Below are 27,135 nucleotides of genomic sequence, written 5' to 3' on the forward strand. Positions count from 1 at the left end.
CTATATTCTGGAGTGCACCTTTACTATCAGCTGTCTTAGGAAAAGATAGCAGCACCCCCGTTGTGTGTCCTGGGCGTGCCATTCGCATGCGTGTCTCCTATCTGGGCGTGCCGTCACGTGCGTCTCTCCTATCTTTCGGAAAGGCGGTCTGCTACGGAGGATAAGGGATGATCATTTTCCATTGTGTATCACAGCTCCACCCTGCCCGCCAAACTCCCATTACGACTTGTGTGCCAGTACGTGCCCCGGCACCTGTGTCCAACCCAACCGGACTGACTGTTCAAGCAAATGCATTGAGGGATGCGATTGTGACCCCGGATACGTTCTCAGCGACAGCATGTGTGTTCCCCTCTCCGAATGTGGCTGCACTGATGCTCAGGATGACTATCACTTGGTGAGTAGCCTTCACACAGTGGTTACCCCCATATCTCTGTACTCTTTACAATCAACAGCAAAGGGTTCAGTTGTGATGCCTTCTGTGGTTGGACAGCCTGTGCCCCTCACCATCTAGACTTGGGGTACAGGTCCTTCTGTGGCCATAGAACTGTCCATCGGCACCTCAATGGGGGGAGGGGAGGGAACCAGTCAAAGCAAAGTCGAGGAGGTGGCGGCAGCAATAATTGGAACTGGTTAATGTTGGAACCTCTCTCCACTCGCAGATCAGTGAGTCCTGGTATCTGCCTGGCTGCACAGAGAAATGTACCTGCATCAGTCCCGGAAAAACTGAGTGTCGGAGAGCAAGATGCTCAGATTCGGAGATATGCGCTCTGCTGGATGGCATCTATGGCTGCCACCCTAAAGGTGAGCTTTTGCTTTCATTCACGAGGATCGGCGTGTTGGGTGACCAATGGCAGGAGTGTGGGGCAGGGACAGCAGGAGGCCAAGTGGTGAAAACTTTAGGAGTACACAGACCAGATTTGGCAACCTTAATGGGAAGTGTCTGCTGTACACAAGACTGCTAATCATGTTATGCGGGCGGTGCAGTATGAGGAGTGATGTGTTCACCTGCTGCGTGGTTGGTGGTCACCCGAACCTGGGGAAACCCCCTTCGGTCCAATACAACTCGCTTAGCCAGCGGTAGGAGACTGACCCGCGGTTCCGCTGTTTTCTTTTACAGGCCACGCAACGTGCAGTGCCTCTGGAGACCCCCACTACAAGACATTCGACAAAGTTGCTTATGACTTCATGGGAAACTGCACCTACACCTTCTCCAAGCTCTGTAACACCTCCTCCGGGCTGCCCTACTTCAATGTGGAAACCAGCAACGAGCACCGCGGCAGGAATACGCGAGTCTCCTACGTGAAGGCCGTTCACGTTGACGTCTACGGTCATCGTGTCACCATAATGAAGAACCGAAAAGTCAACGTGAGTATCTCGGGGGTGGGGGGGGAGGGGGGAAGCGAGGGTCCTCATCGGCTGAACGAAGTCACTTGACTCAGCTTCTTGTTATTGATTGTAAACCAGTGGTGTCGGACTTCACGCATCTGGCCGCACCTTTATAGCAATTTTAGCGGCCTCAAGGTGATCCAAAGTACTTTACAGCTTTTTTTGTGATGTGGTCACTGTTGTAATGTAGGAAATGTGGTACCCAATTTGCGCACAGCAAGCTCCCGCAAATAGCAAGGACCAGATAGTCTTTTAGGTGATCTTGGTTGAAGCATAAACATTGTCTGGCACTCCCCTGGTCTTCTTCCAATAGAGTGGGTGTTGGATCTTTTACGCCCACCCGAGAGGGCAGACAGAGCCTCGGTTTAACATCTCATCCGAAAGACAGCCCCTTCGACAGTGTCAGTTTCTGACTGCGTCGGGATAGTGAAGCCTCCCGGTGTGGGGAATCCCTGCCCCTTGGTTCCATCCCACCTGACTGCCTTTGCCTTACATACATATGAACATACGAATTAGGAGCAGGAGTAGGCCACTCGGCCCTTCGAGCCTGCTCCGCCATTCAATAAGTTCATGGCTGAACTGATTACTCCACATTTCCACTTAGCCCACGATAACCTTTCACCCCCCTTGCTCATCAAGAATCTATCTACCTCTGCCTTCAAAATATTCAAAGACTCTGCTTCCACTGCCTTTTGAGGAAGAGAATTCCAAAGTCTCACGACCCTCTGAGAAAAAAAAAAATTCTCCTCATCTGTGTCTTAAATGGGCGACCCCTTATTTTTAAACAGTGACCCCTAGTTCTAGATTCTCCCACAAGGGGAAACATCCTTTCCACATCCACCCTGTCAAGACCCCTCAGGATCTTATATGTTTCAATCAAGTCACCACTTACTCTTCTAAATTCCAGTGGATACAAGCCTAGCCTGTCCAATCTTTCCCCATAAGACACCCTGCCCATTCCAGGTATTAGTCTAGTAAACCTTCTCTGTACTGCCTCCAACGCATTTACATCCTTCCTTAAATAAGGTGACCAGTACTGTACACAGTATTCCAGATGTGGTCTCACCAATGCCCTGTATAACTGAAGCATAACCTCCCTACTTTTATATTCAATTCCCCTCACGGTAAACAATAACATTCCATTAGCTTTCCTAATTACGTGCTGTACCTGCATACTAACCTTTTGCGATTCATGCACTAGGGCACCCAGATCCCTCTGCAAACTCTCACCATTTAGACAATACGTTTTTTAAATTCTTCCTGCCAAAGTGGACAATTTCCCACTTTCCCCACATTCTACTCCATTTGCCAGGTCTTTGCCCACTCACTTAACCCATCCAAATCCCTTTGTGGCCTCCTTAGGCCCTCTTCACAACTTACTTTCCTACCTATCTTTGTGTCATCGGCAAATTCAGCAACCATACCTTCGGACCCTTCATCTAAGTCATTTCTTCCTTACGAGGCCAATCAGAAGCTCTGGGAACCTGGTGCGACCACAGCAGGACCCGTTAGATGGGGAAGTGGGAGGGAGGGGGAGTCTGCAATGATCTTCTGTCATTTCAGCCTAAGAGAGGGGCAAATGTAGATGTCAGACCTGATACGGTCACCTCAGAATTCCAGGTCTAGTGTCCTTGCTGAAGATCTCAGGGCCATTCACTGTTCCTGCTCTTGGCTCATCCAGCAGTTGATCTATTTCAGTCTAACAATCCACTGGGCGTAGAGATTGAATACTCAGCAGCTCCTCACTAATGTCAGATCAATAGACCTCCCACAAAAATTTACTACAGCTGAGGCCTTAAAATGAGTCCAGATTCCAAGATGAAAGTCCATTTGATGTAACGAATCCACCCATCAGTCCAAAACATGACCTGAGCTGAGCTCATTGGTGCGTCGGTTTGAGAAGTGCCAATTCTGGCAACGCCGGGCAATCTATGTGGCCCATTAAGCTCCAGACTTTGCCTCCCCGACTCTGCCCATGAAAGCAAACTAACCCTGCATTGCAGAATTAATTATTGGCCTGATTTTAACTCAATCAAAACCCATTGACTGTAACAGAGTTAAAACCAGGCCAGTTAATGACTGTGCTATAAGGGGCCATTTCCAATCAGGTACAGTTACAAACTCGGAGGTGGAGCCGCAATCGAGGGTCCAACCACATTTCTGACAGCATGCCCGTGCGCATCTCTTGCAGTTGGACGGACGCAGGGTCAGTACGCCCATATTTGTCGACGGCCGGTTGGTGATTCGGGTCAGCGGGGGCTACATCTCGTTGGAGACGGACTTTGGCCTGTGGGTGCGTTACGACGGAAACCATCACGTGGATGTCACGGTTCCATCTTCCTACGCGGGACAGCTCTGTGGCCTCTGCGGTAAGCTTCGATAGAGCGGGAGGCTCCTTCCCATCCGACATCCTCCTGCGCCTATGCTGGGGCTGAGAGGGTTAAATTAGGAGGACAGGTTGCACAGACTCGGCTTGTATTCCCTCGAGTGTAGAAGATTAAGGGGTGATCTAATCGAGGGGTTTAAGATGATTAGAGGAGTTGATAGGGTCGATAGAGAGAAACCATTTCCTCTGGTTGGGGAAGGGTGGGGGGGGGGTGGAGTCCAGAACAAGGGGGCAAAACCTTAAAATTAAAGCCAGGCCGTTTAGGGGTGATGTCAGGATGCACTTCTTCACACAAAGGTTGGGGGGGGTGGGGGTGGGGGGGTTGGAAATCTGGAGCTCTCTCCCACAAAAAGCTACAGATGCTGGGGGTCAAATGAAAGTTCCGGAACTGAGATTGATAGCTTTTTGTTGGGTAAGGGGATTAAGGGTTACGGAACCAAGACGGGTAGATGGAGTTAAGATACAGATCAGCCATGCTCTAACTGAATGGTGGAACGGGCTAGAGGGGCTGAATGGCCTCCTCCTGGTCACTAAGAGGGCTGGACAGCAAGAGAAAGAGGACATGCATGAAGACTGCATCACTGACTGCATCACGGACTTCATCCTTTACTTTGGCCCTCAAGTTTAATTGCGGTTGGGCCAGATGCCAGTGATGAAGTCAAGTGCCTTGTGGTACAATCATTGATCGAGGTGGCAGAATGCCTGCTGGCATGTCTCCATCATGTGCTTATCTAGCTTCCCCTTAAATACATCAATGCTACTCCTCTCAACTGTTCCCTGTGGGAGCGAGTTCCACATTCTCACCACTCTCTGGATAAAGATGCCTCTCCTGAATTCCCGATTGGATTCATTAATGACTGTCTTATATTGATGACCCCCTACTTTTAGTCTCCCCCACAAGTGGAAACATCTCTCCGTCTACCCTATCGAAACCCCCTTCATCATTTTAAAAGATCTCTATCGGGTCTCCCCTCAGTCTTCACTTTTCCAGAGAAAAGGGCCCCAGGCTATTCAGTCATTCCTGATGCTTATAACATCTCAGTTCTGGCATCATCCTCATAAATCCTTTTATGCGCCTTCTCTAATGTTGAGCTGAGGCAGGGGAGGGGGGAAACTAGGAAAGGCTTCTGCTGAGGGAGAGCTAAGGGAAGATTTCCTTCTGCCAAGTATCAGCCACCAGCGCCCAAGGCCCAAAGAACAAAATAAAACCATTCCAGTTACCATGGGGCTCATCGTCAACTGGGCACCAGTCCCTGCCCTGGAGGCTTCGATCTGAATGTCTTCTTATGGGGAGGGTGGAGGATGGTCAGTTCCTTCAGGAATCTGAAGCCGGAGACTGGGAATGTTCCACCCCACCTCGTAACCCTAGCAACACAGGCTCCGCCCAGGTGGTAAGGCCCTAGAGCTCCCAGGGTGGCGTCCAATGGCATCACCGGTCTCTTGTTCCTCACCTTTGCCCCCCGGGGTGCAAAGGTGAGGGTGGGGGTGGGGGCGGCCTACTTATGCCTGCCCACACAGCCCAACGATAGGCAGGTCCTGGGCATCTTAGGCTGTTTGTTCATCAGTCCTACCATCGAGCACAGCAATGACTGGCAGGCGACTAACGGCCCCACCGTCTCCGATGCAGGAAACTACAACGGGATCAAATCAGATGACGATCTCAAGCCTGATGGTGACGATGCTGACAACCCTAAGGAGCTTGGAGCCAGTTGGCTGGTGCCCGGCACTGACACTCAGTAAGTGCAGTTTTTAATCTCCTTTTTTTGTGTAATAGCCTTGCCGCCGATGCATTTTTCTATCCGCTGATGCTTCTGAACTCCAGTTAATATAAGAAGCACATCTCATTTTCAAACACAGGTTACTGTTCCCCCACTGGATCTGACAGTTGGTCCACGACCATACGATTCTAGCTAACTTACTCGTCGGTGCGTTTGAGACTCGCCCTCTCAGCAACTTATACACTTTAATTTAAGAAAAATTGAGATTAGCAGATCTGCCATGTCTCCCATTGATCCGTCAATCGCAATACACACAATAGCCCCATGCATCCGCATTGCTTACATAGATACATAGAGTCGGACAACAGAGAAGGAGGCCATTGGGCCCATTGTGCCTGTGCTGGGTCTTTGAAAGAGCTATCCAATTAGTCCCACACGCCCCCACCCCCCCGCGGCTCTTTCCCCACAGCCCTGCCAAAGTTTCCTTTCAATAATGTACATTTACAAACTCAGAGAATTTATCCAATTCCCCTTTTGAAAGTTCCTGTTGAATCTGCGTCCACCGCCTTTTCAGGCAGCGCGTTCCAGATCACAACAACTCGCTGCTTTAAAAAAAAAGAATTCTCCTCATCTCCCCTCCCCCCACCCCCACCTCTGGCTCTTTTGCCAATTATCTTAAATCTGTGTCCCTCTGGTTACCGACCCGCCTGCCAGTATAACCGGTTCGTCCTTATTCACCCTTCACAATTTTGAACGCCTGTATTAAATCTGCTCTTCTCCGAGCAGAACAATCCCAGCTTCTCCAGTCTCTCCACATCACTGAACCACCCCCCCCCCCCCCCCACCCAACCCTGGCACCACTCTAGTAAATCTCCGAACATACGGCCAGCCCAATGGACCTTGATGGCTGAAGCTCAACCTGTCCCCTTTACACAATGATGCGCTCACGTGTTATATTTCCTTCCATTACACATCTACTTTTGGCTATGGAATATGACGTCTCCATGACATGTGCTATTCTCGCTGTTTAAGAACATAAGAAATAGGAGCAGGTGACCAAAAGCTCGGTCAAAGAGGTCGGTTTTAAGGAGCGTCTTAACGGAGGAGAGAGAGAGGCGGAGAGGGGTTAGGGAGGGGATTCCAGAGCTCGGGGCCCCCAGGCAGCTGAAGGCACGGCCGCCAATGGTGAAAATCAGGATTGTGCAAATGGCCAGCGCTGGAAGAGCACAGGGATCTCGGAGGGTTGCGGGGCTGAAGGAGGTTACAGAGGTATCTTGCTCAGGCTAGTTATTCTGCACAAAGAGATGTTTTAAATGCCTACTGTACCTTCTACACTAGTGATTCCTTCTATGCACGTCAGATCATTCTAACATCAGACATTTTTTTTTACGAATACCCCTGAAACCTATATGTCCAGTGTCAGATTGAACTGTTTGAACAAGGGAGGCACCAGGTTCAACGAATTAGCTCATCTCAGCTCAGCCCAATGGAGTTGGCGAGGGGTGGGGATGGGGAAAGGAGGGTGAGCATTGTTGGGAGTGTGACGCTACCCCCCCACCACCCTGTTGAAAAATGCGTAGATCTGAAGGTGTCTGGAGGACGGGTTTGGGTTAGGCTGTGATATGGAATAGATAGATGCAGTTCAGTGGTGCAGTGGTTAGCACCGCAGCCTCACAGCTCCAGGGACCCGGGTTCGATTCCGGGTACTGCCTGTGTGGAGTTTGCAAGTTCTCCCTGTGTCTGCGTGGGTTTTCTCCGGGTGCTCTGGTTTCCTCTCACATGCCAAAGACTTGCAGGTTGATAGGTAAATTGGCCAGTAGCAATTACCCCTAGTATAGGTAGGTGGTAGGGAAATACAGGGACAGGTGGGGATGTGGTAGGAATATGGAATTAGTGTAGGATTAGTATAAATGGGTGGTTAATGGTCGGCACAGACTCGGTGGGCCGAAGGGCCTGTTTCAGTGCTGTATCTCTAAACTAAACTAAACTAAAAGTTCATTGTAAAGATTCAGGCTTGTGTGGAATTCAACCAATGTCGACAGGAGAGGGGTTGGGACAGGAGATTGGCAAAAATTGTAACCAGGAATCAACTAATGGGAGTAATTTACCAAACTCCATCCCTTTCATGTACCCAAACCATGTTCGCTTTGTAAAAAGAAAGGTTTGCTACTTAAATAGCACCTTTCACCATCTCTGGACATCCCAAAGTGCTTCACACCCAATGAAGTGCGGTGGCTATTGTAATGTAGGAAGTGCAGCAGCCAATTTGCGCACAGCAAGCTCCCACAAACAGCCCTGTGATAGTGACCAGATCGTCTGTTTTTGTGATGTTGGTTGAGGGATAAATATTGGCCCCAGGACACCGGGGATGACTCCCCTGCTCTTCGAAATAGTTCCATGGGATCTTTTACATCCACCCAAGTTAGCAGAGAGAGCCTCAGTTTAACATCTCATCCGAAAGGCAGCACGAGCATCAGCCGAGATTTTTGTGCTCAAACCCTAGAGTGGGATTTGAACGCACAATCTTCTGACTCCGGAGATAAGAGTTTCACCAGCTGAGCCACAGGTCATCTACCCTTTGCAGCAAACTACATCTCCTTCATACACTGAATCAATGTCGCCTTTCCCAAGGCTTATTCATTCATTTGATCTGCAATATTCACAGGTGCTCACATGAAGACCCTCCCTCAGACTGTGACAAAGATGAATTCGAGGAGCCTTGGAGCTGCGGACTCATCAAAAACCCAAAAGGTAAGAGTCCTAAAGTACCCATCACTTCAGAGGGGAGATTAGCAGTGGGGACAAGACCGTGTGAGCTGCTATTGGACCCATAGGAATGTTACAGATTGGAATCCCTGGGATACACTGTCACAATCCTACAGGTAATAGACACTCAGGAATCCTTGGATAGAACAAACACAAAGCCATGGGAGTTATTCATACAGGAATCCTGGGATAGATCCACACAGCCCAACGAGAATTGTACACAAATGATTGCCTGCGATACACAGAATTCCCGTGACCGATTCCCCTTCTGCTCCCCGCTGGGCCAGTGGTAATGGGTGGATTCTGACTAGGTCAGTAGGAGTTGTTGCACAGTCAGCCATTGCGTTAGAGAAAGGAAACGAAATCCGCCAGAGCCCCGGCAGGCATCCCTACACCGACGGCTGCTGCGGTGGGAAATTCACCTGCGTGAGGTCGTTGGGCGAGGACAGGACCTGGCTCAGCGCTCCCCCCCCCCTCCTCCCAACAGCCGAATAGCCTGCTGACACTGACCGCCCGGGCCCAACCACGAACAGCAGCGGGCGCATGAGGTCGGGGAGTGGCTGGTCAGCAACTTCGAGGGAGGGGAGAGGGTGGCGTCCATTGGCATCAATGACGGTGTTTACCTACGCTTGGAACAGTCTGCTTAAAGCCTGGTGAGCAACCGGAACCCCTGGCACGTCACCTGTGCCCAGTGATCATAAACAGGCCATTAAATAATTTCACGACCTGATCTCAGACTGATTGTAAAACAAGGCTCTTTGTAGAATTACCTTACTAATTTACTCACTGTTGGAACAGAGCCACAAAATCTGACAGAAGTTATACCCAAAAGGCGTCATATCGGATCAACAGTTCTGATGAAGGGTCACTGACCTGAAGCGTTAACTCTGCTTCTTTTTCCACAGATGCTGCCAGGCCTGCTGAGTATTTCCAGCATTTCTTGCTTTTATTTTGGATTTCCAGCATCTGCAGCATTTTGCTTTTATTATATTGATAGATTTTTGTTGGGTCCAGGGTATGAGTTGATATGGAGAAAATGTGGGTCAATGGAGTTGAGGTGCAGGTGAGCTATGATGTGACCGAGTGGTGAGGGCAGGCTGGAAGGGGCTGAATCGCCTCCTCCTGTTCCTAACGTCCAACGAAAGCAGCCAGCGGCCAAGCGAGTTGACCCACCCCGTCCTCTGCACGGCAGCAAGCAAGCCCACTGTGCCACCGTATCTTACCCTCACCACTTTCTACCGTGGTGCCATCCGGGCAAGATTCCCTCACCGCCGACCAGCTGCATATGCCAGGAAAAGCGTCAGCTGGTGATATTTACCGAGGCGGATAGATCTTGGATTGAGAAGTTGTGAATGGGGGGCTATCTCAGCTTACGTGTAGGCACGGAAAGAAGGAAAAAAGACTTGCATTTATATAGCGCACCTTACAACCTCAGGAGCTTCCCAAAGCACTTTAGAGCCAATGAAATACTTCTGAAGTGTGGTCACTGTTGTAATGTAGGAAAAAGCGACGGTCAATTTGCGCACAGCAAGATCCCACACACGGCAACTTGATAATGACCGGGTAATCTGTTTTCGTGCTGTTGACTGAGGGATAAATATTGGTCAGGACGCCGGGGGAGAGAAGCTCTCAACACCCCTCGTTCCTACGAAATAGTGGCCGCGGGATCTTTTACATCCAATTTTGTGAGCAGACGGGGCCTCGTTTTAACGTTTCATCCGAAGGATGGCACCTCTGACAGTGCAGCACTCCCTCTGTACTGCACTGGGAGTGTCAGAACAAAGTCTCTGAAGTGAGACTTGAACCCATGATCTTTTGACTCAGAAGTCGCCGTGGGCCTTTTAGATAGGACCCTCTGGCACTTTTTTCCAAATGTAGACCCCCTGTGATGAACGGCTCTTCTGCCTGTCAGCTGTGGGCTCAGAGCTAACCTGCACAAAAACTGGCATCAGTTGTCTATCATCTTCAGAGAGGTCTCGGTTTGATGGGGAAACGTCAGACTGGAGCAGTCCAGGGCAGTTGTGGGATTGGGAAGTGGTTTAAATCCCTCCATGACCTCGCACCCCAACTCTGGCTTCCTCTCCAACCCCCGTTCCCTTTGCCCCACCATTGGCGGCCGTGCCTTCAGCTGCCTGGGGCTCTAAGCTCTGAAATTCCCTTCCTAAACCTCTCTGCCTCTCTCCTCCTTTAAGACGCTTCTTAAAACCAACCTCTTTGACTAACCTTTTGGTTATCTGTCCCTAATATCGCCTTATGCGGCTTGGTATCGGTTTTTGTTTGATAATGTTCTGGGGAAGTGCCTCCTAGGGTCACTAAGGTGTCGAAGGAGGTCATTCGGCCCATTAAGCCCATGCTGCCTCTCAGTTAAAGGTGCAAGTTGTTACTGAGGTCCATCAGCAAGTTTATCCGACTGAGGGTGTGGACTGAGAAGGTTAATTTTATCTCCTGTCTATTTCTCCGTTTAAGGTCCATTCCGGGAGTGTAACAAGCAGGTTCCTGCAGAGCAGCATTTCGAGGACTGTGTGTACGATCTATCCTGTGGCCCAGGCGAGGACATGCCGTCGCTCTGCTTCGCCCTGCAGACCTACGCAGCCCTCTGCGCCCAGGCTGGGGTCCCCGTAACCTGGAGAAACAAGACCTTCTGTCGTAAGTAGCTCTTTCACTCGGTGAGCACACCCCGTTCCCCCCCCCACCCCCAACCTCAAAGTGGTTCAAAGGTGGGGTTGCTTGAAAATGAGAGACAGGTGCAGTGTTAAAACCAACAAGGAGCCCCTGTCCAGTCCACCAAGGGCTTAACCTCACAAGACGGAATTCTTCATCTGAGTGCTCCTTCTCTCCCGTTTAAATTCCCTGAGGTCTGACTAGAATGAGGGCCTAACTGCCAATGATTAGCTCCACTTGCTGTGAATAAAGGGCAGTGTCTCTCTCTCTCTCTCACAGAGCAGCCATTGAAAGAAAGAACTTCCATTCAGATAGCGCCACTCACATCCTCAGGACACCCCAGAGGGCTTGACAGCCAATGAAATGCAGTCACTTTGGTATGGTGGGGAATTGTGGCAGCTAATAGTTGCACAGCAAGCTCCCACCAACATGAAATGAGATGATTAAGCAGTTAATTTATTTTGGTGGGGGTAGTCGAGGGATGAATACTGGGCAGGGAGAATTCACCTGCCTTTCCAGGCAATAGCAGCCCCTGGGATCCTTTGCATCCACCCGAGAGAGGCCTCAGTTTAACGTCACATATGAAAGTCGGCGCCTCCAACAGTACGGCACTCCCTCAGTGCCGCCATTGGGAGTGCCAGCCGAGATTATGCACTCGAGTCGCTGGAGTGGGGCTTGAACGCACAACTGTCTGACGCAGAGGCGAGAGAGCTACCCACTCACGCTCACGCCTCTGTGGAATGGACCCAGCCAGGAGGAACAGTGGAGCTCTGAGGGTTCATGTGCTACCTCTCCAGTTGATAACCTTTGGGATTAGTGGGTACTTTTTAAGAGAACTTCTCATCAGGGCATTGACTGGCTGGGATACAGTCCACAGAGGGTTTATTGTACATGGTCTGCGAAGTGGTGCAGGCCTGAAGGAATTAGATCCCGTGCTGCTCCTTATCGCCTGCACATGGCCAATGGTTTCCCGTAGCAACATGGATGGAATGCACCTCCGACAGTGCGGCACTCCTTCAGTACTGCACTCGGGCATCAGCTCTAGGTAATATTCTCGAGTCATTTCCACAGGGATAGAATTGAAAAGCAGAGAAGGTATGTTAAAGTTGTACAGAACCTTGGTTAGACCACACTTGGGGCACAATGCTACAGTTCTACAAAAAGGATATAGCGGCAGTGAGGAAAGTGCAAAAGGATTTACGAGGATGGTGCCAGAACTGAGAGGTTATGACTATCAGGAAACAGTGAACAGACTGGGGTGCTTCTCTCCAGAAACAAGAAAGCGAAGGGGTGACCTGATTAAAGGTCTTTAAAACTATGAAAGGGTTGGATGGGGTAGACAGAGAGAAGATGGAGTGGCTGAGGTGAATAGCATTGATGCATTTAAGGGAAAGCTAGACACGCTGATAGGGTGGGATGAAATAGGGTGGAAGGAGACTTGATGGAACAGAAATATAGGCATGGACCAGTTGGGCCAAATGGAGCTGACTGGGTCGATAGAGAGAAACTTTCGTCTGGTGACAGAGAGTCCAGAACAAGGGGGCAGAACCTTAAAATGAGAGCCAGGTCATTCAGGGGTGAGGTCAGGAAGCACTTCTTCATGCAAAGGGGAGCGGGAATCTGGAACTCTGTCTCCCCCCCCCCCCCCAGTAAGATTTTGAGGCAGGGGCATCAATTGAAAGTTTGAAAACTGTGATCAATACAATTTTTGTTTAGGCAAGGGTGTTAAGGGTTGCGGAACCAAGGCGGGTAAATAGAGTTTACAGATCAAATATGATCTAATTGAATGGCACAACAGGCCTCGAGGGGCTGAATGGCCTCCTCCTGCTCCAATGTTCCTCTGTTTCTGTGTGTGTTTAAACTCTGTGTAATCATGTGTAATGTCCCTATTGTCTAGTCCTCACTTTCTCTCCTCTCTCCTCCACAGCTGTGAGCTGCCCGGCCGGCAGTCACTACGAGCCCTGCGGCACTGCCTGTCCCGCGTCCTGCACCGACCTGTCGGCTCCCAGCGACTGCAGCCGGCCCTGCGTCGAGGGCTGCGTCTGCAACGACGGCTACGTCCTGAGCGGCGCCGGGTGCGTCCCCTTCAGTCAGTGCGGCTGCGTGGACCCGGAGAGGAATTACCGGCTGGTGAGTGGGTCTGGGCGCTGAACCGAGGACCAACCCGGTTAATCTGGCGGGTTATTGGCCTCAGGTTCTTATTAACTAGAGGCTGGAATATAGTGAGTGGAAGTTACAATACTGTTCTACAAAGCTCCGGTCAGGCCCCCATCTGGAGAGACTGTGTTCAGTTCTGAGCCCCGCATCTCAGGAAGGAGATATTGGTCTTGGAGGGGGTGCAGTGTAGATTCACCAGAATGATACCAAGGGTCAAATTATGAGGACAAATTGCTTAGACCAGGCTTGCATTCCCTTACGCTCCGATCGCTAACTCATTCCCAGGACGTCCAAGGACCGTGCAACTCCTCATCCCCCTCCGCCTTCCCTCAACCTCCAAGTTCTTGAAACCCAAGCTCAGCGTCATCCGGCCATCAATTCGTCATGTGCCTCCCGATCCTGAAGAGGGTGCAGAGGAGATTTGCTGGAATGTTTTAAGGGATGAGGGGCTTCAGTGACGTGGGGAGACTGGAGAAGCTGGGGTTGTTCCCCTTAGAGCAGAGAAGGTTCAGGGGAGATTTAATAGAGGTGTTCAAAATCAGGAGGGGTTTTGAGAGAGCAGAAGCGGAGAAACTGTTTCCAATGGCAGGAGGATCGGTAACCAGAAGACACAGATATAAGATAACTGGCAAAAGAAACAGAGTACAACGAGATAAATATTTCACACATCTGGAACGCGCTGCCTGAAAGGGCGGCGGAAGCAGATTCAGTAGTAACTTTCAAAAGGGGAATTGGATAAACACTTGAATTTGAAAAAGAGCAGGGGTGGGGGGGGGGGGGGGGAGTGGGACTAATTGGAGTGCTCTTTCAAAAGAGCTGGCACAGGCACGATGGACCGAATGGCCTCCTTCTGTGCTACAAGACTTTCTCCCTTTGTGACTCCCTCAACAAAAACATAAATCCATGTGATTCCCCCCCCCCCACCACGTCTACATGAGCTGATCCGAAGTAGAAGATGGATTATTTATTTATTTTTACTTTTTCTTATTTAGAGATACAGCACTGAAACAGGCCCTTCAGCCCACCGAGTCTGTGCCGACCATCAACCACCCATTTATACTAATCCGACACTAATCCCATATTCCTACAACATCCCCACCTGTCCCTATATTTCCCTACCACCTACCTATACTAGGGGCAATTGTTAATGGCCAATTTACCTATCAACCTGCAAGTCTTTGGCTTGTGGGAGGAAACCGGAGCACCCGGAGGAAACCCACGCAGACGCAGGGAGAACTTGCAAACTCCCCACAGGCAGTACCCAGAATCGAACCCGGGTCGCTGGAGCTGTGAGGCTGCGGTGCTAAGAGTTAGAAATTAAGGAGCGTCTGAAAGGAGGAGAGAGAGTTGGAGAGGTTTAGGGAGGGAATTCCAGAGCTCGGGAGCCCCAGGCAGCTGAAGGCATGGCCGCCAATGGTGGAGCGATGGGAATCGGGGGGATGCGCAAGAGGCCAGAATTGGAGGAGCAGCAGAGATCTCGGAGGGTTGTAGGGCTGGAGGAGGACACGGAGATAGTGAGGGGAGAGTGGAGCTGAACACAGAATGAGAATTTTAAAATCGAGGTGTTGCCAGACAGACAGCCAGAGTAGGGTCAGCGAGTACGGCGGGGGCGTGGGGGGGGGGGAGTGGTGATGGGTGAATGCAACTTAAAGCGAGTTAGGGTACAGGGCAGCAGAAAATGGCAAGTGAAGAAATTAACAATGTCCCTGTCGCCGTCCGACAGCTGGGAGAGAACTGGATCACGAACGGGAACTGCACGGAACGCTGCACCTGCTCCGGCCCCAGCAACATCACGTGCGAGGACTGGGAGTGCGGCCCCCTGGAGAGGTGCGGAGTGCTGGATGGGGTCCTGGACTGTCACACATCAGGTCAGTGAGAAGATAAAATGCAACCGCGAATGAATTCTGCACCAGACCTGTTTCAGTCTCCTCTTATTTTTTTTTACAGTGTAGAGGGAGCTTTACTCTGTATCTAACCCCCGTACTGTACCTGTCCTGGGAGTGTTTGATGGGGACAGTGTAGAGGGAGCTTTACTCTGTATCTAACCCCCGTTTTTTTTTTTTTTTTTTTTTTTTTTTTTTCTTTTTTTTTTACAAAACTCAAATGAAGTAACCCATGCTCTACCTGTCCTGGGGAGTGTTTGATGGGACAGTGTAGAGGGAGCTTTACTCTGTATCTAACCCCCGTGCTGTACCTGTCCTGGGAGTGTTTGATGGGGACAGTGTAGAGGGAGCTTTACTCTGTATCTAACCCCGTGCTGTACCTGTCCTGGGAGTGTTTGATGGGGACAGTGTAGAGGGAGCTTTACTCTGTATCTAACCCCGTGCTGTACCTGTCCTGGGAGTGTTTGATGGGGACAGTGTAGAGGGAGCTTTACTCTGTATCTAACCCCGTTTTTTTTTTTCTTTTCTTTTTTTTTTTGACTCTGTATCTAACCCCGTTTTTTTTTGATGGGGGACAGTGTAGAGGGAGCTTTACTCTGTATCTAACCCCGTTTTTTTTTGATGGGGGACAGTGTAGAGGGAGCTTTACTCTGTATCTAACCCCGTGCTGTACCTGTCCTGGGAGTGTTTGATGGGGGACAGTGTAGAGGGAGCTCTACTCTGTATCTAACCCCGTGCTGTACCTGTCCTGGGAGTGTTTGATGGGGACAGTGTAGAGGGAGCTTTACTCTGTATCTAACCCCGTGCTGTACCTGTCCTGGGAGTGTTTGATGGGGACAGTGTAGAGGGAGCTTTACTCTGTCTCTAACCTGCACTGGGACTGTGTCCAAGCTAGAAGTTAAATTCCTTTCCCCAGAAGTGGCATCTTTCACATTAATGAGCATAAAACAAGCCAGGACCCTCAGTATTATAATAAACTCACAGGGACCCCACTGTCCTATCTTCAAAGTGTCAATATTTCCCATCCAAAGCGAAAGAATGCTCCCATTGCAGAAATGGGTTTCACTGGTGAACAACAGCAGAAATAAATGTAATTAACAGATAAAAATATCAGACGAGAGAAATCTGGGGATCAGAGTTTCAAAGCCAATAGTTGACACAAAGCGTAATAGCGCCATATGGTGGCAGAACGTGCATATTACTGGAACTATATATTTTAATTTCATTGTTATTATTCATACTAATTCCTGTAGAGGGAATTGAATGTTCTCAGTTCTGTCAATTCAAAGGGACATCAGCATTCCTGCAACTGCCCCGGGATCATTTCATGTGCCTCGGCTGTGAAGTCTGACCGAAAGAAACAATTGCATTTAGATAGCGCCTTTCACAACCGCAGGATGTCCCAAAGCTTTACAGCCAATGAAGTGTAGTCACTGTTGTAATTTTTAGGAAACCCGGCAGCCACTTTTCAGACGGCAAGCTCCCACAAACAGCAATGTGATAAATGATCAGATAATCAGATTTTTAGTGATGTTGGTTGTGAGATAATTATTGGATCAGCACACCAGGGTGAACTCCCCTGCTCTTCTTTGCGTTCACCCGACCACTGAGTTTTACGTCTCATCCGAGAGACGGCACCTCTGACAGTGCAGCACTCCCTCAATACTGTACTCGGAGCGTCAGCCTGTATTAGCTCCTCAGGTCTCTGCGGTGGAGCCCAAACGCGCAACCTTCTGACTTAAGAGAGACGAGAGCTGCTTTCTGAACCACGGCTGCGTCATTTACCCCGGTGCTTAAAATGTGCCCCCAAAATTTGTTAATCTGCTTATTTTAAAATGGCAGTTGAAGTGAATGCATTAAACAGAAAAAATTGTATTTCCTTTTCAGAGGAGCTTCGGTTAACAGTTGGTTTACAGGGGATGTACTGGGGGGGGGGGCGGGAGTGTGTCAGTATTTACAGGGGGATCCCCGGGAGTGTGTCAGTATTTACAGGGGGGGGTCCTCAGGGGTATGTCAGTATTTACAGGGGGGGTCCCCGGGAGTGTGTCTGTATTTACAGGGGGATCCCCGGGAGTGTGTCTGTATTTACAGGGGGATCCCCGGGAGTGTGTCAGTATTTACAGGGGGATCCCCGGGAGTGTGTCAGTATTTACAGGGGGGTCACCGGGAGTGTGTCGGTATTTACAGGGGGATCCCCGGGAGTGTGTCTGTATTTACAGGGGGATCCCCGGGAGTGTGTCGGTATTTACAGGGGGATCCCCGGGAGTGTGTCTGTATTTACAGGGGGGTCACCGGGAGTGTGTCTGTATTTACAGGGGGGTCCCCAGGAGTGTGTCTGTATTTACAGGGGGTCCCCGGGAGTGTGTCAGTATTTACAGGGGGTCCCGGGGAGTGTGTCAGTATTTACAGGGGGGGGGTCCTCGGGAGTGTGTCAGTATTTACAGGGGGGGTCCCTGGGAGTGTGTCAGTATTTACAGGGGGTCCCCAGGAGTGTGTCAGTATTTACAGGGGGTCCCGGGGAGTGTGTCAGTATTTACAGGGGGGGGGTCCTCGGGAGTGTGTCAGTATTTACAGGGGGGGTCCCTGGGAGTGTGTCAGTATTTACAGGGGGATCCCCGGGAGTGTGTCAGTATTTGCGGGGGGGGTCCTCGGGAGTATGTCAGTATTTACAGGGGGGGTCCCTGGGAGTGTGTCAGTATTTACAGGGGGGTCACCGGGAGTGTGTCAGTATTTACAGGGGGGTCACCGGGAGTGTGTCAGTATTTACAGGGGGTCCCTGGGAGTGTGTCAGTATTTACAGGGGGATCCCCGGGAGTGTGTCAGTATTTACAGGGGGGGGTCCTCGGGAGTGTGTCAGTATTTACAGGGGGTTCACCGGGAGTGTGTCAGTATTTACAGGGGGGTCCCTGGGAGTGTGTCAGTATTTACAGGGGGGGGGTCCTCGGGAGTATGTCAGTATTTACAGGGGGGTCCCGGGGGGTGTGTCAGTATTTACAGGGGGGGTCCCTGGGAGTGTGTCAGTATTTACAGGGGGTCCCGGGGGGTGTGTCAGTATTTACAGGGGGGGATCCTCGGGAGTATGTCAGTATTTACAGGGGGGGGTCCCTGGGAGTGTGTCAGTATTTACAGGGGGGGTCCCTGGGAGTGTGTCAGTATTTACAGGGGGGGTCCTCGGGAGTGTGTCAGTATTTACAGGGGGGGTCCCTGGGAGTGTGTCAGTATTTACAGGGGGGGTCCTCGGGAGTGTGTCAGTATTTACAGGGGGTCCCTGGGAGTGTGTCAGTATTTACAGGGAGTTCCCCGGGAGTGTGTCAGTATTTACAGGGGGGGTCCTCGGGAGTGTGTCAGTATTTACAGGGGGGGGTCCCTGGGAGTGTATCAATATTTACAGGGGGGGTCCCTGGGAGTGTGTCAGTATTTACAGGGGGGGTCCCTGGGAGTGTGTCAGTATTTACAGGGGGGGTCCTCGGGAGTGTGTCAGTATTTACAGGGGGGGTCCCTGGGAGTGTGTCAGTATTTACAGGGGGGGTCCCTGGGAGTGTGTCAGTATTTACAGGGGGGGTCCCTGGGAGTGTGTCAGTATTTACAGGGGGTAAAGAATTTTCTGGGCTGATTTCAATGGAAGGAACATATGGAGAGGTGAAAAACTGCAGATTCAGAATCACCGGATTTACACTCGGGCTAACAGTGAATATTACCCCCACCATACCCAAAATCCCCTGCCCTTTTCTCTTTGAAAACATCATTGTGAAGGTGCTTTGGGACGTTTCTCTGAGTTGAAGGCGCTGTACAGAGGCAAGTCGTTGTCCTGACTCTTTACTGACCGTCTGTACTTGTCCTCCCGCAGGCCACGCCTCGTGCCACGTCGCTGGGGACCCGCACTATTACACCTTCGACAACGCCATGCACACCTTCCTGGGCACCTGCACCTACACGCTGGTCACCACCTGCGACGCCACCATGGTCACGCCGTTCACCATCAGCGCCAAGAACGAGGAGCGGGGGCTGCCTTACGCCTCCTACCTCAGCCAGGTCCACATCGAGGTCTACGGCCTACGCTTTACCATGCAAAAGAGCAGGAGGCTGCTGGTAGGTATCAGCGGAACGGCACTGCTCTAGTGGACGTGTTGGGCGGCCCGCGGTAACGAGCGGAGCCGCAGCTCACCTCGTGGATCTTTATAGAGACAGGACGGGCTGCAGTTTGTGACACCGTGGGTCCCAGGCAGAACGGAGACGACTGGGTAATTCCCCCTGCCAATCACGCCCGCTCATCATTGATATTATGTAACTGTCCTCCACTCACTGCATTTCGCCGGAAAAATCATCCTGCTTTTTAACGGGCGACTTTGCTTGTAGTTTGTGAGGAAGGAGGCTGTCTGTGCTGTGGAGACACTGTCCACTGCAGTTCACGGGGACAATGGGGTCCGATTTTCAGATTGCAGGGTGTCCCAAAGCGCTTCACAGCCAGCGAAGTAATATTGTGGCATGGCGCCGCACAGCAAGATCCCACAAACATCAACAAGCTGATAATCTGTTTGTTAGTGATGTTGGTTGGGGCCTTCTTCAAACAGTGACCATGAGAGAGCAGACGGGGCCTCGGTTTAACGTCTTATTGGAAAGACGGCACCTCTGACAGTGCAGCACTCCCTCATTGCTGGCACCGGGAGCGTCAGCCTGGGATTACGTGCTCGAGTCTCTGGAGTGATGTTCGAACCCACAACCTGCTGACTCCGAGGCGAGAGAGCCACCCAGCCAGCTATGGCCGATGCCCCCAGCTGGTCTCAATGGTGGCTGTGGTGGGGATGGGGTCTTGGCCCCTTCGACTTTGAGTTGAGGTACCAATGTACTCTTACATTTCAAATGGTAGCAAACACTCGCTGTAGCCGGGAAACATAAAACGGGCGGTCCAGCCTTGCTCCTCGGCAGCGGAGACCCGCTGTCCTACAGAGCCTTGCAGACTGACACCTTCTCATTCTCTCCGGCCACTGTGTAAGGAAATAAATGGATAGGGGCGTAGAGAGAGATACAGAGAGAGCGAGCCTCGGGGGCCTTGAGATGCCAGTCAAGCCCGCTCTAGTAGTGCGCCAGCACAGACATGGTGGGCCGAATGATCTACTTCCTTGTTGACAAACTCCTACAACCTTCTGCAGCTCTCTCAAAAGCGACACGCACACGACGGGATTATAAATGTTCAGCAATCACAGGGGTCCTTTGTCACTCTTGCCCTACAGTTGAACGATAAGAAGATCAGGACACCCTTTGAGAACACCGTGAAGGGAGTCAACATCTACGCTAGTGGCATCTACGTCGTCCTGGAGACCAAGTTCGGGCTGATGGTCAGATTCGACGGCAACCACCACCTTGAGATTCGGCTGCCGAATACATACTATGGAAAGGTGAGGGGTGGGAGGTTATTAGCCTCGGTGACGGGACTTATAACGTGGCGTGGGGCTGGTGAACCCGGGGGGGGGGGGGGGGGTGCAGTCACCGTGTGTGGGGGCATCTTCAATTTCAAAGCACTTTCCCCTAACAATTGCCTTCAGCAATTTAGCCAAACTCCCAGGCAGGAAAGGCTTGTTGATTTACAGCTGATAGTCATAAAGTGTTTCCCCTTGTGAGGCAAGTCCAAACACAGAAACCACAAATATAAGACAGTCACTAATAAATCCAATCGGGAATTCAGGAGAAACTTCTTTACCCAGGGAGCGGTGAGAATGTGGGACTCGCTCCCACAGGGAGTGGTTGAGGTGAATAGTGTCGATACATTTAAGGGGAAGCTGGATAAACACGAGAGGGAGAAAGGAATAGAAGGATATGCTGATCGGGTGAGATGAAGTAGGGGGTGGGAGGAGGTTCGTGTGGCATAAACACCAGCACGGAGCAGATGGGCCAAATGGCCTGTTTCTGTACTGAAAATCTATGTGTTTTTTAAAATTAATTCTTGGGGCTCATTGGCCAGACCAGCATTTATTGCCCATCCTTAATTGCCCTTGAGAAGGTGGTGGTGAGCTGCCTTCTTGAACCACTGCAGTCCATATGGGGTAGGTACACCCACAGTGCTGTTAGGGAGGGAGTTCCAGGATCTTGAACCTGCGACAGTGAAGGAACGGCGATGTAGTTCCAGGTCAGGATGGTGTGTGACTTGGAGGGGAACTTGCAGGTGGTGGTGTTCCCATGCATTTGCTGCCCCTGGACTTCTCGGTGGAAGAGGTCGCGGGTTTGGAAGGTGCTGTCGAAGGAACCCTGGTGAATTGCTGCAGTGCATCTTGTAGATGGTACACACTGCTGCCACTGTGCGTCGGTGGTGGAGGGAGTGAATGTTTGTAGATGGGGTGCCAATCAAGCGGGCTGCTTTGTCCTGGATGGTGTCGAGCTTCTTGAGTGTTGTTGTGCTGTGTTCTTTTTAAAAAATATATTCATTCTCAGGATGTAGGTGCCACTGGCAAGGTTGGCTTCCATTGACCTTACAAGGTGCTGAGGGGCTTTCTACTGGCCCTGCTGTAGCTGGTTTGATATGACAGTGTGGTTTGTCAGGCTTGACAGGGTAGATGCTGAAAGGCTGCTTTCCCCCCCGCTCCCCCCTGGCTGGAAAGTCTAGAACTAGGGGTCACAGTCTCAGGATAAGGGGTCAACCATTTAAGACGGAGAAATTTCTTCACTCAGAGGGTTGTGAATCTTTGGAATTCTCTACCCCAGAGAGCTGTTCAGTCGTTGAGTATATTCAAGAATGAGATCGATGGATTTTTGGACTCGAGGGGAGTCGAAGGGATCGGCCGGGATGGCGGATTTGAGGTTTAAGATCAGCCATGATCGTACTTGAAAAGTGGAGAAGGCTCGAGGGGCTGAATGGCCTCCTCCTGCCATACAGTCATAGAGTTATACAGCGCAGAAACAGGCCCTTCGGCCCATTGTGTCTGTGCCGGCCATCAAGCACCTAACTATTCTAATTCAATTTTCCAGCACTTGGCCTGTAGCCTTGTATGCTATGGTGTTTCAAGTGTTCATCTAAATACTTCTTCAATGTTGTGATGGTTCCTGCCTCTACCACCTCTTCAGGCAGTGCGTTCCAGATTCCAACCACCCTCTGAGTGAAAACATTTTCTTCAAATTCCCTCTAAACCTCCTGCCCCTTCCCTTAAATCTATGCCAGTATTTCTTAGGTTCTACTGTCCGTTGGCTGTTGAGAGTCAATCCACCGGCCCACTCCAGTAAACCTCCGTATCTGTTCCAGGTGTGTGGCATGTGCGGTAACTTTAATAACCACGGCGCTGATGAGCTCTTGATGCCCAACGGTCTCCCGGCAAAAAATGTCACCCAGTTCGGAAACAGCTGGCAGATTAAAGGGGACGATGACTCACGGTAAGAGAAATTAGAACAATAAAAGAACCTGCATTTGTGCGTCTTTCACCACCTCGGGACATCCCAAAGGGCTCTGCAGCTAGTAAAGTACTTTTTGAAGTATGGTCTCTGTTGTAATGTGGGAAACGCGGCAGCTAGTTTGTGCACAGCAAGCTCCCACAAGTCGGATAATCAGCTTTAGTGATGTTCGTTGAGGGACTAATGTTGGCTCCAGGATACCAGGGAAAACGGCCCTGCTCTTCTTCCTTGGGATCCTTTACATCCGCCTCAAAGGGCAGACGAGCCCGTGGTTTAACGCCTCATCCAAAAGACAGCACCTCCGACAGTGCAGCACTCCCTTAGCACTGGCACTGGGAGGGTCAGTCTGGATTATGCGCCCGCGCCAGGCTCGAACCCAAGCTGCTGGCTTGGAAGCAAGCGAGCACTTCACACTGAGCCACAGCCGACAGCTGGAAGGTCCCGAGTGTGGGGGAGCTGGGGGGGGGAGCTTCCGATGGCTCGTTGATAAGGCTGTGCTTTTGTCACTCAGCTGCCGGTCCGACGACAGGGAGGATCTGGATCCGATGTGCAGTACAGCCGAGGAAAAGGCGAGGTGGGTGGCCCAGTGCCAGGAGCTGTTGTCAGCCAAGTACCAGAAATGCCACGGTGTGATTAAGCCAGCTCCGTTTATCGAGAACTGCGTGTACGATCTCTGCATGTACGCTGGTATGGTCTCCACCCTCTGTGACAACATCCAGTCCTACGTCGAAGCTTGCAAGAGTGAGGACATCGACATAAAGTGGAGGACCAGCACCTTCTGTCGTAAGTGACGCCACCCGAACGTCGGGTTTATAATCACTCCGCTCTTGTTGTCGGCGGGCTATTTAACCAAGGGAGGCACCGCAAGTCTGACTCTGCTCACATTGAACCCTGCATAGGAGGGAATCACTGACAATTCGACTGGGAGAGGCATCGCGGCCGAGCCCAACCCCAACCTTTACAATGACGGGTAGGGGTGGTGGTGTTTACTGGAGCAGAGACCCTTCCTCAACTCAAGGTCGTAGAGGTCAAGAGCCCAACCCCACTCCCCCACCGGAGCATTCACAAGGTTTTGGGGAAGGGAGTTCCTGACTTCCACCATGCATTGTATGAAAAAGTACTTTCACTCCTAAACGGCCTGGCTCCAATTTTGAGAATATGCCCCTTCGTTCCGGATTCCTCCCACCAGAGGAAATAATAAAGGCCAAAATTCCACTACCCTTTTGGATGGCTTTTTAAAACTTAAAACTGGGTTTTACCAGTTTGTATACTCGGACTCCCAAATCTCTTTCCTAGTTTACTGTTGTAAATGGTGAGAAAATGAAAGTGGATTGGTGAGACATGACTGAGCAATGTTGTCCCTTTCTCTCTGCTAAGCTCATAAAGACATTTATGGCACAGAAGGAGGCCATTCGGCCCATCGAGATTTCCCCACAGTCGACCCTGTGCAGGCCTTAAGCTGGCTGGTTTCTCTCTCCCACCCTTCTGAAATAATGGCATCTGGACATTTTGAACTTAAACGGAGCAGTTTCCGATTCAAGCGAGGTTTGGAAGATTATCATGAACACAATTCCCCTCACCTATTTCTTTGAATACCCTGAGGTCCTGGAGATTTATCTATTTTGAGTCCCGTTATTTTCTCCATTACTATTTTGCTCCTTACACTGAATCCAATCAGATTCTTCCCTCTGCTTATTTTCAGTTTTTCTCCTGTCGCTTCAGGAAGGAGGTGAGGGGTCCTTGAGAGGGCGCGGAAGAGATTTACCAGAATGGTCCCAGGGATGGGGGGATTTTAGCTACAAGGTTAGATTGGAGACACTGGGGTTGTTCTCCTTGGAACAAAGGAGATTGAGGGGAGATTTGATAGAGGGTGTACAAGATTATGACAGGTTTAGATAAGGTGGACAAAAAAAGCTGTTCCCATTAGTTGACGGTAGAATGACTAGGGGAGACAGATTGAAGGTTTTGGGTAAGAAATACGGGGGGCGGTGGGGGATGTGAGGGAGAACTTTTTTTACACAGCGAGTGGTAATAACCTGGAACTCGCTGCCCACGAGGGCAGTGGAAGCAGAGACGATGAATGATTTCAAAAGGAAACTGGACGGGCATTTGAGGGAAATAAACTGGCAGGGCTACGGGGATCCAGCAGGGTAATGGGACTGACTGGATTGCTCTACAGAGAGAGCCAGCATGGACTCGATGGGCCGACTGGCCTCCTCTGTGCTGTAAATGACTCTATGGCTCCTCGACGCTGGTATTTTATCCTCTTCCTCGACCGTGGAAACAGATTTTTACTGCCCGCTTGTTCCTAAAAAGCTTTGCAACATTTTGTTCCAGGTTAAAGATGCAAGCTTTAGTTGCTGATGATTATTATCTGGCCTTGCCTTCGCAAAAGCATTCTCAGTCCACATTTAAAACGATGGGAGAGGCAGAATGGGAACATGTGCATAAGGCATGAATATCTGATCACAAGGCAGGAGGGGAGGGGAGGGGGGGCGTCCCTATTGTTACAACCCTGGGTATTTCTACAGGTATAGGGCAGTGTGTGTCAACTCTGGCACTTAAGGGCACTGAACAGGTAAGAATAAAGTTCACAGTAATCCACCTTTGGTGAGGCACTTTAACGTTCTTCTGAGACCCACCCTGTGTGCGTAAATGTGACAACCTCCTCAAACAGCATTGTTTTAATTGACTTGTTAATCTGTGTCGGCGATGTTGGTGAGACTCCTTTGATGGTCTTTCGTTCGATGGTGGCCAAGTGCATTGTTATAAAGACAGTAACCAGCCACGTTTCAGTGACACCTGCTTTCGCATCCCCAGCTCTGCCCTGCCAGAAAGACAGCCACTACACGGAGTGTGCCTCAGCCTGTCCGGCAACCTGCACCGACATCTACGCGCCCTCGACCTGCGAGAGCAACCGGCCGTGCGTGGAAGGCTGCGAGTGCGACAGCGGCTTCGTGCTGAGCGACGACCGGTGTGTCGCGTTGGCGGACTGCGGCTGCGTCGACTACAACGACGACTACCACGAGGTGGGTTCGACGCCTCCTCTGTCGCCCGAGGCAGCAGTCTCCCGAGCCGGCGGGGGGTGAGGGGGAGGGGGGGTGAGAGGAGGAGGGGGAGGGGGGGTGAGAGGAGGAGGGGGAGGGAGGGTGAGAGGGGGGGGAGGGGGAGGGGGAGGGAGGGTGAGAGGGGGAGGAGGGGGAGGGGGGTGAGAGGAGGGGGAGGGGGGGTGAGAAGAGGAGGGGGAGGGAGGGTGAGAGGAGGGGGGGGGTGAGAAGAGGAGGGGGAGGGAGGGGGAGGAGGGGTGAGAGGAGGAGGAGGGGGAGGGGGGGTGAGAGGAGGAGGGGGAGGGAGGGTGAGAGGGAGAGGAGGGGGAGGGGGGGTGAGAGGAGGAGGAGGGGGAGGGGGGTGAGAGGAGGAGGAGGAGGGGGAGGGGGCGGTGAGAGGAGGAGGAGGGGGAGGGGGGTGAGAGGAGGAGGAGGAGGGGGAGGGGGCGGTGAGAGGAGGAGGAGGGGGAGGGGGCGGTGAGAGGAGGAGGAGGGGGAGGGGGGTGAGAGGAGGAGGAGGAGGGGGAGGGGGCGGTGAGAGGAGGAGGAGGGGGAGGGGGCGGTGAGAGGAGGAGGAGGGGGAGGGGGGTGAGAGGAGGGGGGGTGAGAGGAGGGGGAGGGGGGGTGAGAGGAGGGGGAGGGGGGTGAGAGGAGGAGGGGGAGGGGGGGTGAGAGGAGGAGGAGGGGGAGGGGGTGAGAGGAGGAGGAGGCGGTGAGAGGAGGAGGAGGGGGAGGGGGGTGAGAGGAGGAGGAGGGGGAGGGGGGTGAGAGGAGGGGGGGTGAGAGGAGGAGGAGGGGGAGGGGGAGGGGGGCGAGAGGAGGAGGAGGGGGAGGGGGAGGTGGGGTGAGAGGAGGAGGAGGGGGGGTGAGAGGAGGGGTGGTGAGAGGAGGGGGGAGGGGGGTGAGAGGAGGGGGTGAGAGGAGGGGTGAGAGGAGGGGGTGAGAGGTGAGAGGAGGGGGGAGGAGGGGGGTGAGGGGGGTGAGATGAGGGGGTGGGGGGGGTGAGAGGAGGGGGGGTGAGAGGGGAGGGGGAGGGGGGGAATGCGCGGCCCGCGGATTGAACAGAACGAGCATTTAATTCCCAACCGCTGCCTGCTTCATTCGGGCAAGCCTTGAAGTTCGCCACTCGATGCCCTTTATATATTTATGGAATCACTTAAAAAGAAGAAAGATTTGAATTTATACGTCACAATCTCAGAACAGTGCAACAGTCCCTCAGTACTGCTCGACCGACAATCTTCTGTCTCAGAGGCAAAAATGCTACCCGCGCTGAACCACGGCTAACATCCATGGCCTACCCTGCCCTCGAAACAGCTCAACGCGTGCTCAGAGCAGGCTCTCCGTTGCGATGGCGGAGAGAACCGTCCCGTAGAGCAGCAGGCAGCCCGGTGTGTTTGCTTTTACAATTACGACGTAGCGTGACTCCACTTTTCTGATTTCTGTTCTTGCAGTCTGGGGACAGCTGGCTGAACGAGCACTGCAACACCAAATGTACGTGCACTAAAGGGCAGCTGCGGTGCAAGAAGCACAGTTGTGGTGGCAACTCGGTCTGTGCCCTGAAGAAGGACGGAAGATACAAGTGCACGCCTGTCTGTAAGTAAACCTAGGATTACCGCCTCCCTATCCCTTTACGTTCCTATACAGTTCCTTGCTGGAGCTGAGTGACTGGGTGCCCTTGATGGCAGAGCTGTACCGCGCTCCCCTGAATTGAGATCAACGCTTGACTAAGTCACTCTCCTAAATGCCGCGTCCAG

At 51.7% G+C, this 27,135-nt stretch overlaps 1 protein-coding gene across 1 annotated transcript in view; it reads left to right on the plus strand.

Moving 5' to 3' along the window:
- The window catches only part of LOC137357427 (zonadhesin-like), a 95,721-nt gene that overhangs the window by 46,080 nt on the left and 22,506 nt on the right, over positions 1-27,135 (plus strand). Inside the window, exons 29-43 of the mRNA XM_068023773.1 lie at positions 195-394; positions 660-801; positions 1,118-1,365; positions 3,578-3,755; positions 5,400-5,508; positions 8,156-8,241; positions 10,723-10,902; positions 12,845-13,047; positions 14,798-14,942; positions 18,805-19,046; positions 20,189-20,353; positions 22,189-22,316; positions 22,846-23,117; positions 25,155-25,363; positions 26,833-26,974. Coding sequence (XP_067879874.1) covers positions 195-394; positions 660-801; positions 1,118-1,365; positions 3,578-3,755; positions 5,400-5,508; positions 8,156-8,241; positions 10,723-10,902; positions 12,845-13,047; positions 14,798-14,942; positions 18,805-19,046; positions 20,189-20,353; positions 22,189-22,316; positions 22,846-23,117; positions 25,155-25,363; positions 26,833-26,974 — 2,649 coding nt within the window. The remainder of the gene's footprint in view (positions 1-194; positions 395-659; positions 802-1,117; positions 1,366-3,577; positions 3,756-5,399; positions 5,509-8,155; positions 8,242-10,722; positions 10,903-12,844; positions 13,048-14,797; positions 14,943-18,804; positions 19,047-20,188; positions 20,354-22,188; positions 22,317-22,845; positions 23,118-25,154; positions 25,364-26,832; positions 26,975-27,135) is intronic.

This window comes from Heterodontus francisci, chromosome 48, assembly GCF_036365525.1.
Source record: "Heterodontus francisci isolate sHetFra1 chromosome 48, sHetFra1.hap1, whole genome shotgun sequence".
NCBI classification, from domain to species: Eukaryota; Metazoa; Chordata; class Chondrichthyes; order Heterodontiformes; family Heterodontidae; genus Heterodontus; species Heterodontus francisci.